The sequence below is a fragment of the Mirounga angustirostris genome, unplaced genomic scaffold, assembly GCF_029215605.1.
Source record: "Mirounga angustirostris isolate CCGP_5_RB_7025 unplaced genomic scaffold, mMirAng1.0.hap1 SCAF_9, whole genome shotgun sequence".
Taxonomy (NCBI): domain Eukaryota; kingdom Metazoa; phylum Chordata; class Mammalia; order Carnivora; family Phocidae; genus Mirounga; species Mirounga angustirostris.
The window spans coordinates 79,751,549-79,768,294 of record NW_026991717.1 but is presented as its reverse complement, the minus strand read 5'-3'; the positions used below and the strand labels follow the sequence as shown (position 1 = coordinate 79,768,294).

The 16,746-nt window shown below is 43.7% G+C and overlaps 2 protein-coding genes across 3 annotated transcripts in view; one reads left to right on the top strand and one right to left on the bottom strand.

Moving 5' to 3' along the window:
- The first annotated feature begins 844 nt into the window (after positions 1–844).
- LOC123862407 (sodium/potassium-transporting ATPase subunit beta-3-like) lies at positions 845–1,842 on the top strand. The gene has a single exon (XM_045901961.1). It carries the CDS (start codon positions 962–964, stop codon positions 1,802–1,804), a length of 843 nt encoding a protein of 280 aa, XP_045757917.1. The 5' UTR covers positions 845–961; the 3' UTR covers positions 1,805–1,842.
- Positions 1,843–10,962: 9,120 nt separating this feature from the next.
- SCFD1 (sec1 family domain containing 1) overlaps positions 10,963–16,746 on the bottom strand; it is a 115,439-nt gene continuing 109,655 nt past the window's right edge. Inside the window, exon 24 of one of the 2 annotated variants that reach the window (XM_064570906.1) lies at positions 10,963–13,771. In XM_064570906.1, the coding sequence (XP_064426976.1) occupies positions 13,748–13,771 (24 nt within the window). In that variant the 3' untranslated portion in view covers positions 10,963–13,747. The remainder of the gene's footprint in view (positions 13,772–16,746) is intronic. The other variant, XM_064570903.1, reaches the window with a different exon arrangement.

Sequence of the window (16,746 nt, the reverse complement as noted above, 5' to 3'; positions counted from 1 at the left end):
AATCAGAAATAGGCACATTTTAAAAATTCTATCAGTCCATGACTGTGGGGAGTTGATTTAATCTAATGAGCAGTTTAGATGGGCTTGAGGTTTGTTGTTTGTATGGTTACCTGCAGTGCACCACAGACTTGAAATTCTTCTGGTAGTAGGTTGCTATTACCTTATGTGTAGTATGTGGATTCCAATGCTGGAGGGCTTTTTCAATGTATGTTCCCTACCTGCAGCTTTTAGGAGACCTTTTGTGATCTGATCATCTTAACAAAAGTTAAAATTTTATGTACTAAATTACTCCATTTTCATATTGGTAGGGTATCTTATTTTTTTTTTTTTTTTAAGATTTTATTTGTTTGACAGAGAGAGACACAGTGAGAGAGGGAACACAAGCAGGGAGAGTGGGAGAGGGAGAAGCAGGCTTCCCACCTAGCAGGGAGCCCGATGCCGGGCTCGAACCCAGGACCCTGGGATCATGACCTGAGCCAAAGGCAGACGCTTAACGACTGAGCCACCCAGGTGCCCCAGTATTGGTAGGGTATCTTGTGGTTTTCTACTTCTTAAGTGTAGTTAGAACTACACAATTTTTTTTTTTTTAAGATTTTATTAATTTGACAGAGACAGTGAGAGAGGGAACACAAGCAGGGGGGGTGGGAGAGGGAGAAACAGGCTTCCCACTGAGCAGGGAGCCCTAGTGGGGCTCAATCCCAGGACACTGGGATCATGACCTAAGCCGAAGACAGACGCTCATCTACTGGGCCACCCAGGCTCCCCTACACAATATATATTTTTTTAATAAACCCCTTTTCATATCAGTTTACATAATAAGAATTCTGGCTGCTGATGCTCGAGTGCGCACCGCAGCGAGGAGGTGTCCTTGGCTGTGTCGCTTGAGCCGGGACGCGCCTCCGCGCTCCTTGCTGCCTCCACCCCCACAGCCGCCGCTCTCCTCGCAGTCTGCACACACACCATGACCAAGAAGGAGAAGAAGTCCTTCAACCAGAGCCTAGCTCAGTGGAAGCTCTTCATCTACAGCCTGACCACCGGAGAGTTACTGGGGTGCACCGCCAAGAGCTGGGGTTTGATCTTGCTATTCTACCTAGTCTTTTATGGGTTCCTGGCTGCACTCTTCTCATTCACAATGTGGGCTATGCTTCAGACTCTGAACGATGAAGTTCCAAAATATCCTGACCAGATTCCTAGTCCAGGACTTACGGTTTTTCCAAAACCACTAACTGCATTGGAATATTCATTCACTGTGTCTGATCCAGAGTCCTATCAAGGGTACATTGAAGACCGTAGGAAGTTTCTAAAACCATATGATTTAGAAGAACAGAAGAATCTCACAGCCTGTCCTGATGGAGCACTTTTTGAACAGAAGGGTCCAGTTTATGGTGCATGTCAGTTTCTTCTTGCCTTACTTCAAGCATGCAGTGGTGTGGATGATCCAGAGTTTGGCTACTCCAGAGGAAATCCTTGTGTTCTTGTGAAAATGAACAGAATAATTGGATTAAAACCTCAAGGAGAACCAAGGATAGAATGTACTTCAAAGAGTGAAAACACAGCAGCTCTATCAACTTATACTCACAATGGAGTTATAGATTTAAGATATTTTCCATATTATGGGAAAAAACTTCATGTGAGTTATCTGCAGCCATTGGTTGCTATCCAGGTTTCCTTTAATGCTACCAGCAGTACCGTAAATGAAGTAACAGTCGAGTGCAAGATTGATGGGTCACCCAACCTAAAAAACCAGGATGATCGTGACAAGTTTTTAGGACGAGTTGTGTTCAAGGTCACAGCACATGCATAGTAGGAGTTAGGATATCTCCACAGAGTATATGTTGTGTTGTCTGTCTTCATTTTGTATCAGCTGGACCTGCCATTCTAGAATCATGAGACCATCTTGGAGATAGGTGGGGTGGTACATGACACTGGGGTAACATCCTAATGTGCTTCCAGACCGTAGTGTTCAGTGTCCTCTGACATAACTGCCTGATGCTTCTGCTGCCTTTTGAACCAGTGTACAGTCGCCAGATGGGGACCGTGGACACCAACTCCGAACACGTGGGATGGGGGTCTGGTCTTATTTTTATGCGGTTTAATTGCCAAGTGTCTAAAGCTTGCTGTGCTGTGTAAGTATTTTATAGACTTAACACTGGTTAACTGTCATATTTTGATGCCAGCCAAGTTTTAGGGATAAAATGGCACCTGAACATCATCAAGTGACTCTATAGCTCCAAGAACTGTGGTGTGGGGAGTTCTGTATGTGAGGAGGAAAAAAAGAAATAAAAGTGGATTTGAAAGGTTAGAAAAAAAAAAAAGAATTCTGGCTGCTAAAGGAGGCAATATATGGCAATAGTGAAGGGCAAGCAAAAGAGTTCAGACACAACTGGTTTTGAATCCCAGCTCTTGTTGATTTTCCTGGCTAGGTGATCTTCAGCAAATTATTAAACTCTGTCATTCACTTTCCTCTTTTGTATGGGAAGGACTGAATGAAATAATGTAAAATGGTTAACAATTCCTGACCATAGAAAATGCTGAGTGAATGGTCATTATTACCATGCTTACTCACAAAATTTAAATCTGGTGAGAGTAGAGGGCAGACTGTAGCGAGCAGAGCCCATGAGTCTGGAAGAGCAGTTAGCAAATACGTTCAGGAGATGAGAGTCACAAGGGCTTGAAATAGGACTGCAACAGAAGAGATGGAGAAGATGAACTTACAAAGGCTTATGTGTAATCACCGGTTCCCTCGTGTGGTGCCATGGGCCTGTTCTTACATCATCCCTGTCCTTCTCTGCCTCTTCCATTAACCTCTGTTCAGTATGGTATCCCATAACCTTAAAATTGTCTACATGTCTGTCTTTCTCTACTCAGTGGGAATCCTTGGAGGGATGGGCCATGTGTGACTAGGGCTTCATACGGTGTCTGGCATATAGTAGGCATCAGCAAGTTTTTTGTAACTCAACAGAAAAGTTGTTCTATTCTCTTTCTTGCTAGTGCTGTCACTGTTCACATTGTCTGTTGTTCAATGTACGGTTGTTGGAACATTTCCAGCAGCTGTGTCAGGCTGAGTAACTCTTCCATTTTGATTTTAGCCAGATCCTAGATTTTCTGGTGATCTTGTCTTACCTCTTGGTGTTCTGTAGGGAGAAACACTGCTGTGAAATATGTTGGGGTTTGGGGCCTCAATCAAACAGCTAGACAGTCCCACTGCTTTGATTCATTTGAGAGCTTCATACTCTGTTACTTTCTATTTATGTCCGATTCCACAAAGATACTTTTCTTGATTTCAGTCCCCATTTCCTTGCCTGTTAGTACACAGTTAACTAATGGGTAACCTGAAGGGCAGAAATTACCTGTGCTGCCAGTGGTGTCTTTTCCCTCCTAACAGGAAACCCACGATGGTGTGTGCTTTCTGGCTTCTAGGTTTTATCAGCTTATTTCCCCGTGTGTAGGTCTTATGTAACATGATGAAGAAAATTATATTTAGCAGAATTCCTTTCAGCAAGAGGGCTGTTTTGTTTAAAAGAAATTCCTTGACAAATTTTCTTGGGGTGGGGGAAAAAAAAGAGAGAGCTCAAGGGACCTCACTGGGAAGAGAACAAATAGGATTGAAAAGATGGGAGGTTTGTCTCTGGCGCCTCCAGGATCTGGAGCCAGAGAGATGAACGAAAGCAGCTCACTTTGTAATGGGACTCCTCTTGACTCTCCTTCACCGTCTCCCACATCATTAGTAAACCTACCAGCTTCCTGTCGTGCTTGGAATGAGTGGCTTTAAAAAGAAACAAAAATTAACATAAGAATTGAAAACAAAAAACTTGTACATGAATGTTCATAGCAGCAGTATACACAGTAGCTAAAAGGTGGAAATAACCCAAAGGTCCATCAGTGAACGAATGCATGAATAGAATGTGGTACATCCATACAGTGGAATATTACTCAGCCATTGAAAAGAATGGACTACTGAGACATGCTCCAACACGGATGAACCGTGGAGACACTGTGCTGAGTGAAAGAAGCCAGGCATAGAAGGCCACATATTGTATATTCCACTTATATGAAATATCCAGAATAGGCAAATCCATAGGGACAGAAAGCATAGTAGTGGTTGCTAGTGTGTAATGTGGAGTGAGTGCTTCATGGTAATGAGGTCTCTGTTTGTGGTGATGAAAACTAGAGCCAGATAGTGGTGATAGTTGTACAACATTGTGAATATGCGTAGTGCCCCTCGATGGAATGAGTAAATTTTATGTTGTGTATTTTACCACATATGTAGAGTGTAGGGGCTGGGCTCTGAATGCACCTGGGTTGGAGAGAGCAGCCAGGGCAGACAAGGGGGTATGAAACCAGAGGAAGTAAATTACAAGAATACCTAGAGAGACATGGAAGGCCTTTGATTCTTTCATGGCATTGGGGTTTGGGTTAAGGTTAACCAGACATTTGGCAGCCCTAATGGACTCAAAGAGAAATGAGAACTTTAGAGATTGCTTTTTTAAAATTTGAAAGTGCAAACAACTTCTGGATGATGTGTAGTATAATGAAATCTGAAGTATATAGACATTTATAGACTTGCAGTCGATCTAAATTTATAATATTGTTAGAATGATTTTTTTTAGGGGCACCTGGGTGGCTCAGTTGGTTATGTGTCTGCCTTCAGTTCAGGTCATGATCCCAGGGTGCTGGGATTGAGCCCTGCATCAGGCTCCCTGCTCAGTGGGGAGCCTGCCACTCCCCGCTTGTGTTCCCTCTCTCTCTCTCAAATAAAATAAATAAATAAAATCTTTTTAAAATGATTTTTTAATAGTTTTATGGGCTGAATGTTTGTATTCCCCCACCCCAAATTCTTATGTTGAAATCCTGACTCCCTATGTAATTGTGTTAGGTAGTAGGGTCTTTGGGAGGTAATTATTCCTAAGGGTGGGGCCCTCATGAATGGGATTAGTATCCTTATAAGAAGAGACAAGAGAGCTTGTTTCCTCCCTCTGTGAGGAAATGAACGTTTGTTGTTCAAGCTACCCAGCCTGTGGTAATTTGTTATAGCAGCCTAAACTAAGACATGTAGTGTTGGGTGATCACTTGATCTACTTATTATCAGTTGTGGGCATGGTTTGAGTCTGTTCAGTGGTAGAATTCTCAGAGCAAAGTTCAGCTTTGTGAATATGGAAGGAAGTCCTGATTCCAGTTTTTACCACCATTACTATATCTCAAATATGGATATAGAAATTTATATAATAAGAATGACCCAAGTATAAAGCTTTCCTACAATTGTCTGTGGAGGATAATGCTAGGAACCCCAAAATACTAGAGATGCAGGCTGGAGCAGTGGAAAGAGAAGGGACTTTGTCATTGGACCACATGCTTGTATACCAGCTCACTAACCACTGATGTGCATGGTTGGGAACATTGCTAAATAGTTGGTGTGGAACCGTACCAGCATCTCATCCTGATAAAGAGCGGAGACCTGCTAGGACTGTTTGTCTTCTTGTCCTTAGCCCCCATGTCTCTACTGGAACCCTGGAGGGCTACTTGATCCTGTATGCTGAGTCATGGTGGCAAGTCTCCTTTATGAAGAAATCACAAAGCATTTCTTCAAAGCTTCATCTCCTTCAAGTCTTTGCTTAACTCTGACCTTTTCAACAAAGCCAGCCCTGAACCATTTAACACTACTCTTCCCAAACCCATTTCCCATCCCTGACTTTGTAGTACTTTTTCTTTTTCCAATAGAGTTTATAATCTTTTAACATTATAGGTCATTTATCAGATTTATTCTTTATGTTGTGTCCTCTCTCTAAAATATAAACTCCGTGAGGGTGATGTATTTGTCCTTTGCTTGTGAGAAATTAGAATCCTTTTCACTATAAGTTATATTGACCTTTTGCCAACTTAGAGATGACTTTACCTATATCCTGTCATCCTGCTTTAGCCCTCAGGGACAAAGTTATCATTGCTCACCTCACCAAGGTCTTTCCTGCTGGAAATCCAGTTCATAGGTACCTGACTTCTGTGGAAATCTCAGTAAAAATTAGTTTTTATTTTGCATGTTAATAATGTTGATTTTGAACTTCAGTGAAGTAGTTGAAAGTGCAGCATGAACAATTTCATCCACATTGGAAAACATAGATAATGATGTTGCCAATTCTTAAAATAGATCTTGTTTGGCTAGTAAGAGCCACTTTTTAAAATAGAAACTTTAGCTACATAATTTAACATTTAGATTTTAGCTTAAAAGTAATTCATGTACTTATTATAGCCAGAGTAGCTCTGTTCTAGAATAACTCTCAGTGCGGGGCGGGGGGGGGGGGGGGTCAGATATCTAAAAGGACACCCAGTAAGACCACACCGCCCAGTGACATCTCCAAACATTTCCTTAAAAACACAAAGAGAATAGCCACATTGTCATAGACACAAACAAGTCAGTTCTGGTCCTACGTGGAGACTGACTGAGGACTTTGATGATTTCGTCTTTTTTTTTTTTTTTATGACAGAATGTACATGTTCAAAGGATAATTTGACCTGAGAAAAAACTGTGGTGGTCAGGAAAAGTGAGGGCAACTTGCGCTTCCTCTTGGTAATGGGTAGTGTTCGGGAGATTTTATAATATCAAACATACAATTTTGATATGTGGTCCTAAAATTTATTCATGCATGCTGCCCTCTCACTCCTTCCCATTCTCCGTCCCTCCATGATTTCTGAGACTTTTTCAAATATCAGGCCTCGTGCTAGTTGGGCGGGGGTGTGTGTGTGGAGACTGAGGTGAATAAAACTCTGATTCTGTACCAGGTAACACTTTATGGCCTAGCGACTAGGTAAGTTTACATATTGTAAACCTTCTATCACTTCGATCTGTAATAGGCATTGCAAAGATTTGGTATGGGGGAGAGAGACTCTTACGAATATGACATTAACAGACCTGAACTAACACCAAAACATTGTTCATAGCTGAAGAAATATTATTTTCTTCAAAATTAAGTGTTAAATATTTTCAGGCCTTCCTAATAAGAGCAACAAATCAGAGTCCAGGCTAAGGGGTCACTGAAATTTTCCTAGCCCCATAGCCATCCAAAGTCCCAGGCATGAGAAAAAGACAACATGATTTTTGATCAAGGCCAGCAGTGTGCCGTGGGGGCGGGAGAGCAGTCACATTTGTTAGATGCAGAAGAGAGTAAAATCCCCAGTGGCAAACCTTGGCTAGCATGGGATGTTCCGCAATGCTTGGGGAGGAGGCCAGACCACTGTTGCTTTTGTTTGGTCATAGATTGGCCAAGGGAAGTAGACAAAAGTCGACGAAGACATGGTAATGTTGGCAAGAAGAGATGGCAGTGGAAGGCTCCAGTCAATATAACAGTGGTGGGTTTTTTTTTTTTCCTCTTTTTTTTTTTTTTTTTTAAAGATTTTATTTATTTGACAGAGGCAGCGAGAGAGGGAACACAAGCAGGGGGAGCGGGAGAGGGAGAAGCAGGCTTCCCGCTGAGCAGGGAGCCCAATGCGGGCCTTGTTCCCAGGACCCTGGGATCATGACCTGAGCTGAAGGCAGACGCTTAACGACTGAGCCACCCAGGCGCCCTCTCTTTTCCTCTTTTAAATCAGTGGTTTTTGCCTCTCAACTCCAGGAGTATCAGAATCTCATTGTCAGAAAGGAAATAAGATCACAAGCGTGATTAAGTTGGTGGAGATACTGAAGCTATAGAGAAGTGCTTGTGAGATTGGCATGAGGACCAGGCAGAGTCCCAAGGCACTGACATCATGGAACAGCCAAGCCAGACATGGTCCCCATAAGGCAGAGTGTCAGCAGCATCGTCTGCTTCCTGCTGCCATAGCTAAGTCTTGAGGGGTTGTAGTGGAAGAAGTAAGCATTCCTCAAATATTTTCATTGAACTAGAAACTGACTTTGGCTGGTTGGTAGTTTAACAGTGTAATTGTTTTGAAGGTTACAATTTGTGTGATCAGAGACTCACTCAGCCTAACTCCAAGATTGGATGGCTTCACTGCAAGAACTCACACAGACCCAGATAATAGTCCTGTTGCCAGGCCTGTGGGAACCCAGGAACACCTCTAGCCAGGCTTCCTGAGCCGGGGAAAGAGTTCAGTCCTCAAAAAGTCAATGAGGACACACTGTGACTCCAGTGGTGAAGTCTTGTCCCTTCAGTATCAGGACTTCACGAGATCAACCCTGGTTTTCTACCCGCCTCAGCCAAGCTGAGTTCTCTTTGTTCTGACTGTCTCTGAATGTCATTCTGCCTATGTACCTGTTCCTAACTGCTCCTTCTTCCTGAAAACTCCCTAAGAGAGAAAATCTTTGGGTTTAGCCACTGCCCAATATGGGATTATTCTCCTCTCGGCTAAGATTGTCTTACGGCAGCTTATAGGTTGAGATGCCAATCCAGTCCCCAGTGGCTCAGGTGGTAGGTCCTGTGCTACAGAATATGCTTAGGGTAAGCAGGGTCAGGAAATAAGGCGGTCTCCCTCAGAAAGGGCCAAACAAGAGGCAGGTACTCAAGGTTCTTGCTGGAGCAGTTTCACTATAACTAGAAGGCAACTAACCATAGTCTGATCCCCTGGGTGGGGTGGTGTGTATCACATACAAAAGATCAAGGATGGCCATGATGTCAGACCCTATCCTGAGGTTTATAAATAAACTGACAAAATTCGTATGAACACATCACTTGTCTCCCTTACACATCTCTGGGGCTTTGTCCCAATGATCCAGCTGCTGGTAAGAAGATGGGGTGGCAAAGTCAGGTGAGAGCACAGTCTTAGGAACTGCAGTCCTGGCTTCTAATCCCAGCGCTGTGACTTGACTTTATACCCCTGTGATGTTAGGTGACCTCTTTGTTTTTCTGTGTGTTTTAAGATTTTGCTTTTAAGTAATCTCCACACACAACATGGGGCTCGAACTCGTGACCCCAAGATCAAGAGTCGCATGCTCCACTGACTGAGCCAGCCAGAGACCCCCAGAAAACTTCTTTCTATGCCTCAGTTGCCTCACCTATAAAATGGTATATGAATACCTACCTCATGGACTTGTGGTAAGGCCAGAGAAGAGGGAGTATTGTATCTTGAATGTTCTAGGCTTTGTCAGCCCAATGTAAAATACATGTCTGCTGCTTAATGCCTCTAATGTCACCTGGGTAGGCTCTCAAGCCTCCCTGTTCTTGGGGCCATTTTGGAGTCCCCTAGAAGGGCCTGGTTATCCACCTTGTTGGGGCAAATTTCTGTGAATCTGTGGTTCTTTTGACACAACAGTTATTTCTTCCAGCCACTTGGCCCTGTTCCTACTGAACTCTTTCCAATGGGAAGGGAAATACCTCTTTCCCCCTTATGTCAGTTCTCATTGGGAGACAAGCAGAATCTACCGTGGTAGCAGGTTTCATTGCCCACTTCACCTCCTTGGAACAGGGTACTTCCAGCAGCATGGGTTGGCTTTAGGGGTGCATTTTGTTTTTACCCTAGAACCTTCTCTTTCCTGGACCTTTAGATTGTCCCCAGAGGGCGGGTTTCACTATATAGAAAATTTCCCCCCCTTTACTGGTGATGATCTTCCTCCAGTGGCTTCTCTTGGCTCTCATCCTTGTCCATTACCCATGTCTAAATGCAAGCAATGGACAGGGATTCAGTTCTCTGTCCTGCAGCTCAGAGAAAACTGAGAAGGTGCTTGGTACAGAACATAGCTATTCTGGCTGTGTCATGGACCCAGCAGAGCTCTTGAAGGATGGTGATGCCTTAAGTCCACAGCCAGGGCCTTTCAGTCCTCTCCCCTCCCAGCTGCAGCCCCAGGAGGCCTATGTAAAGTGCTTGGCCAGTTCCCAACACAGGAAGAGGCTCAGTCACTGGTGGTTACAATCATTATTTTTATTGCTGCCCAGAACTACTTTAAAATTAGTGCTCTCTGGTTCTGTCTAATCTAATCTAATCTAATCTAATCTAATTTAATCTATCCATACAGCCATCCAATTTATTTGGTCTCGCTGTATTGGAGTTCTCCAGAGAAACAAGAAACAAAGTCAATAGGAATATATATATATAATCCTTATATGTATATCTGTATGTGATATATTCCAGCATGAATGTGTGTGTATATATATATGTGTATATATATATGTGCATATAAATGCATGTATAATGGGCAATTTATTATGAGGACTAGGCCCCCATGCTGATGGAGGCTGGGAAGTCCTACAGTCTGCTGTCCACAAGCTGGAGCTCCTGGAAAGCCTGGGGTGGAATTCTAGCCTGGGTTTGAAGGCCTGAGAACCAGGGGAGCTGATGGTGTAAGTGTCAGTCAAGGGCAGGAGAAGAGCAGTGTCCCCGTGCAAGAAGGCAGGCAGGTGGGAAGAGGGCAAATTCCTCCTCCCTCCGCCCTCCATGTCATCCATGTCCGCAGTGAATTAGATGATGCCCACCCACAAGGGGAAGGGCAGTTCGCTCTACTGAGCCCACAGACTCCAGTGCTGACCTCATCAGGAAACAGCCTCAAAAACACACTCAGGGATGTTTCACCTCAATACCCATGGTACTGTCAAGCTGACATAAAATTAAACATCCCACTATACTATCTCGTGTGTGTGTGTGTATAAAAATATATTACATATAATGATATGTTTATAATATAAATACTGTATGTTGTAAGTGTGTATATATATATATAAAACCCCCAGAATATACGCACATGATATACATTACACACACATGCACACATATACACACATACATAATCAGTTCTTTGGAAATAACTGACACTCTTGCTGGTTGCTCATCATACTTGGTATTTTCAGGGATTTGTGTCAAGCTTTTATAACTTCAACTGTTAAAAGAGACAGAAGCTTCTTAAGGAGAAGTTAACCTTGGACCTTGTAGTTAAGGATAAGCAGAACTTCTGCAGGGCATGTGGATTGTCCTCTTTCTGTTCTCCTTTGTACACAACCGAACATTTCCACTGAAACAGTGTGAGGGAAATGCTGAGCCCCCCTGTGGCTTGTGCGTACTGACGACCAGGGGCCCGCTTCTTCGGGTCCATGGGCACCAGAGAAAACAGGAGACAAGCAAAAGCAACGTTGGCTGCGATCTGATGCCTGAATCTTCCTGCGATGACAAAGCTTTTCTAGTGGTTTGTCCTCATGGTGGCAGGTGCCTTTCATCTGGGAGGATGCCAGCAGACCTGCTTATTGTAAGTCTATTTGTGGATTCTGTTCCTCATGACTACCCATGCTGCTCCACAGAGGAGATGACTTCCGGCAAGTGGAACTCATAAATACTGTGTCATGGTTCATAGTCCCTCTGTGACCAGGAAGACCTGAGGAGAATTTGTGAGGCTTCTCTCTGCAAGAAGACTTTTTTATAGACACATGTGAAGTTTTAGAATTACCTGCTCTCTGATGGTTGATGGAGAGGCGTTTTCTTTTTTTTTCTTTTTAAAGATTTTATTTATTTGACACAGAGAGACACAGTGAGAGAGGGAACACAAGCAGGGGGAGTGGGAGAGGGAGAAGCAGGCTTCCCGCCGAGCAGGGAGCCCGATGCAGGACTCGATCCCAGGACCCCGGGATCATGACCTGAGCCGAAGGCAGACGCTTAATGACTGAGCCACCCAGGCGCCCCAGAGAAGCATTTTCTTTAAGCCAGATCGTCATCTGTATGGTCAGGTGAAAACATGGTGTCAGCGGTTTGCCGTGCCGGCGCATATTTGAACGTGGCATTCCGGAGCTCTCTTGTAGTTTGGCTCTGCGCTGTGAGGATGCCGCTGGTTGCCTCGGGAGGAAAGCACAGTCCCACGCCTGGAGGGCTGTTGGCCTGGGTGGGGGCCAGGTTGGAGGAGGGGTCATAGAGGGGATTTGAGCAGTTAGGCTGGGTCAGTTGGGGTCCCCTTCAATTCTGAGTGGCTTTAATTTCATAGTCTCAGAAGCTTTTTTTTTTTTAAAGATTTTATTTATTTATTTGAGACAGAGAGAATGAGATACAGCGAGCATGAGAGGGAGGAGGGTCAGAGGGAGAAGCAGACTCCCTCCCGAGCAGGGAGCCCGATGCGGGACTTGATCCAGGGACTCCAGGATCATGACCTGAGCCGAAGGCAGTTGCTTAACCAACTGAGCCACCCAGGCGCCCCGTCTCAGAAGCTTTTATCGAAGAGAATACTAAGGCAAGGGCTCCCAAACCCTGATGTGCTCTATTCACTTATTACCATCCTCTCTCTTTTCTTTCCTTTAAAATGAAATAATTTCAGTACAGTTTTTGAAAAGAGGGCGTGCAGTCTGCACATGCAGAGATGGAGACATAGCCCGAGGTCCCATGATCCAGTGCTCTAGCTCCTTGATGAGCGTGCACGAGAGCCTCCAGAGAGAACACAAACTGGAATACTTAAAAGCAGGTGGGACAAGCTCCTTTAATTTTGCTTATCCCTGGGCATCTATTTTCTGTGTACATTTGGGGTAAATCTATCAACCATGGAGTTCCCTTTTGATGTGAAGCTGGGATATGGGAGGAAGTGGAGCAGGGAAAGCCAACACCAAGGGAGAAGAGTTGAGGCCGAAAGAGGACAGAGGATAAAGGTGCCTTTCAGGCAGGAGCTGATTTCTTCTCTTTGAAAATCATTATCTTTATTTTTACCAGCTTCAGAGTCAACATGGTCTACTCCACTCTCACCTTTTTTGATTGCTTTGCTTCCAAACACGAACAGTTCGGTAGAAACCTGAGCATCGTGTGCTCTGGAGCCAAAGCATTGCTCTGGGGCTGGCTCTGCCCTGATGTCCGCATGAGGGCTGATGGCTGTCAAACATTTCTCTGACTTCAGGGAGCCGGAATGCCAGGGCGTATCAGGCTGGATCCTGGTCTTCGCTGAGACCCGGGAGCAGGCTCTTCATGTCGTGTCAGGTTTCAGAGTCCATGCCAAGGCAGATACACGGGGTGTAGACACTGGTGGATTTGTCCACACGGGCAGCCAGGGAGGAGGTGAGAGTTGGCACACATTACCTACTGGCAGACCACACGGGGCTGGTCACGTCGGACTCCGTGCCAGGAGGTTTGCAGAGCAAATCACAGGTGGCACCTGAAGCCTGACAAAATTGGTTGACTTCCTTCCTTCCCTTCCTGTTACTACAGCGTGGAGACAAGGTGGGACATTTTGTCGTACTCCAAGAGGAGATACTTGAACTGCTGCCCACACAGAGGCTGGTGAGGGAGACGTGCCCCCTTGACCGGAGGAATACGATTGTGTACACGTGGGGGGCTGTGCCTTTGAGCCCAACTTTGAGCAGCTGGGGGGGTGCAGAATGGGCTACCGAATCTTGCCTTGCTGTCTACAGAATTTTATGCCCATGCCCTAGAGCTTGTGCGACGGCCGGAGCGGCCTTTTGAACAACAGTGACACCAGTCTTTAGAAAGGTCTTGGGACGTCTCTGAGGTGGCCACGTAGAGCCCAAAGATGGCAGTGTGGAGGGGCAGTTCCGGGTGCAGGCTTGTGAGAACCACTCCGAAACAGCCCACGGCACCTTGTGGCTGTCAAGGTCTCTGTGTGGATGAGTTGGCAGCCCCCTGAAGGGAAGGCACCGTCCTGCCTTTTGAACTTAGAGGGCAGAACCTACTCGTAGCTGACATGCCCTGAGCTTCAGACCCTGGAAAGGACACTTGCCTGGATGATGTCATGTAATCGGCACAGCGACTTTATGAAGTTGCTTTTAGAGACGATGAGATCGAAGTTTACAGAAATTAAATAGCCTGCCCACGGCCGCACAGTCAATGAGAGTTAAGGCTGCAGTTGAACTCAGGCAGTCTGGTTCCAGATGCTCTGTTGGGGATGAATATTTTGTAATACAGACATGAGCGACCACCCTTGTAGTACTGAATAGCTGTTCTTAATTTTTCACTCATGTCAGGATAGAAGGAAGTGAGCTATACCTGTACAAAGTATTCAGTGACAAATCCAGTGACACTTCCTTAACTTGATTTTAAAAAAAGATTTATTTATATATTTTGGGCAGGGGAGATGCAGAGGGAGAGGAAGAATCTCAAGCAGACGCCCCCCCTGAGCAGGGAGCCCAGCGTGGGGCTCAATCCCACAACCCTGACATCATGACCTGAGCCGAAATCAAGTGGGACACTCAACCGACTGAGCCACGCAGACACCCCTCTTACCTTGATGCTTAACCAGGGTGTCTGAATCTCAGAAATGACGGGAACATACTGCAAATCAAATGACTCTAATTGGTACTTTAAGACAAGGAGGCTAAGGAAAGAGAATCTCAAGAAGGGAGTAGCCAACAGTGTCCCATGCTGCAGGGGGAGAGAGTAAAATAGGAAATTGGAAGATTCCCTCAGACTTGTGATTAGATTTCGTGAGCTAAAACTACTTATTGTCTCCTTGTATAGAAAAAGAGGTCTTTCCCCCCCTCTCACTTTTAATGAAGTAGATAATATACACCTGGAACTCAATTTTAAGCATGGAAGGGGTCTACAGTGAAAAACCTCACTGCCTCCCTCCCATCCCTGGCCCCAGGCACCCAGTTCCCTTTCCAGGAAGCAAACAATTGCCCATTTATTTGTATCCTTCCTGAGGTTCTCTATACACATGTAATAAATGTATATAACTTTTTTTTTTTTTACACATAGGTCATCATACTGTATGTAGTGTTCTACAGTTTTTTGTTGTCGTTGCTAATTTAACAATATATCTGTAGTCTTGTAGACTATCCTATAATAGTACAGCAAGAGTTTCCTCATGACTTTTTGCAGCTTCCTGGGGTTCCATGGTATGGATGTGTTCAAATTTATATAATGAAGGAATATTTTCAGCTGATACTCCACTGCCCAAACACCAACATCTAGGAAAGATACTGGAAATGGCCTTTTCTTTCAAGGACAGAATGTGCTATCTGGAGCTGAGTGGAGGACCAATCATGTGCTGAGGGTTGTCTGTACTGGGTCTAGTTGAACCCAGTGAGAGGCTGGGTTTACTTCTGAGAGGCTTTCTTAAAAACTACCACCCTGAATTAGGACTTAGAAACTTTATTTCTGAAAATGGCATAACTCTTATACACTGGCTAGAAGCAGCCCAGATACTGTCTCCAGACTTTTGGGAAATGAGATAAGTTATAAGTCTTTTTGTTTCTGTAACTCTAGCATCCCCAGAGTATCTAAGTATCTTAGTTTTCTATCCTTTGATTCCTAATATCCTAATATTCTTATTATCCTCTAATTCCTCATGTCAAATGGAAAAGGTTCTAGACTCACATCTGGCCAGTTCAAATTCCACTACTTACTCACTGAATGATCTTGGATAGTACCTGAACTCTTAACCTTGTATTTCCTTACCTGTAAAGCAGGGATTGTATTACCTATTTTCTTAAGTTTTTTTATTAGGATTAAACGACCTAACATTTAGAGCACCTAACAAAGTTCTTGTCATATATTGTTATATGTTATATATATATATACATATATATACATATGTTATACATATGTATATATGTATATATATATACATATATATATGTATATATATATACATATATATATGTATATATATATACATATATATATGTATATATATATACATATATATATGTATATATATATATATATGTATAGAGAATCTCAGGAAGGATACAGAAGTTTAAAATTGTTTCCTATTCTTTGCTCTTCTGCCTCTTATAAGATATCCATGCAACTGATCATTGCTGATTCTTGGTTTATGTTAACTTATAAATTGGAATAGATGTTTATAAATCAGTCTTCTGTGACTTTGGTTGTAATCTTGGAATATTAATGATGGTAGCACACTTGAAGATTATATAATCTGAGCTTTTTTTAAAGTAGAAGATACCTGACCAGAAATTTGTGTGTGAACTGCGTAATTTAAAAAAAATGCTCACAGAATTAACAACTTAAAACCTATTTTAGCAGCACAAACAAAAAGTAGCCCAAAAACAGTTTAATCAATTTTATCCTCAAAAAAGTTTATAGTTGTAGACTTAGTGTAAGTAACTTAGGGCCGCCTGGGTGGCTCAGTCAGTTAAGCAGCTGCCTTCGGCTCAGGTCATGATCCCGGGATCCTGGGATCGAGCCCCGCATCGGGCTCCCCGCTCAGTGGAGAGTCTGCTTCTACCTCTGCCTCTGCCCCTCCACCCTGCTCATGATCTCTCTCTCTCTCTCTCAAATAAATAAATAAATAAAAAATTTTTTTAAAAGGAAAATCCTGGTACCTAACAGACTAGGGACTTCCTGAATTGTGGCTTGGATTCTCTGGGCACATTTCAATTCTGAATCTGTGTCCACATCAGCATCAGTTTTAACAGTTCTGTGAAACAGAATGCGTTTCCTCAAAACCACTTAGAGTGATAGATTGTCCAGAATTTGTCAATTATTTCATGACTTATTTTCCCCGCAAATAGTAGAAACTCCTCACAAACGGTCTTAAGCCAAAAAATAAACTTACTGATATAGGTAATTGGAAAGAAAAAAAAAGAAAAGAGCTCCAGGTATGTCTTGATCCTGTCAGTGTAAGTTTTTGGTTACAAAAAATACTTAGGAGCTATTTTTGTTTAAAAAGTTGACTTCTGGGGGCACCTGGTGGCTCAGTTGGTTAAGCATTCGATTCTTGATTTTGGCTCAGGTCATGATCTCAGGTTCGTGAGACTGAGTTCCACGTAGGGCTCCCCACGCAGCAGGGAGTCTCCTTGGGACTCTCCCTCTGCTCCTCCCCCAACTCATGCATGCACACTCTCTCAATCTCTCTCTAAAATAAATTAAAAAAATTGACTTCTG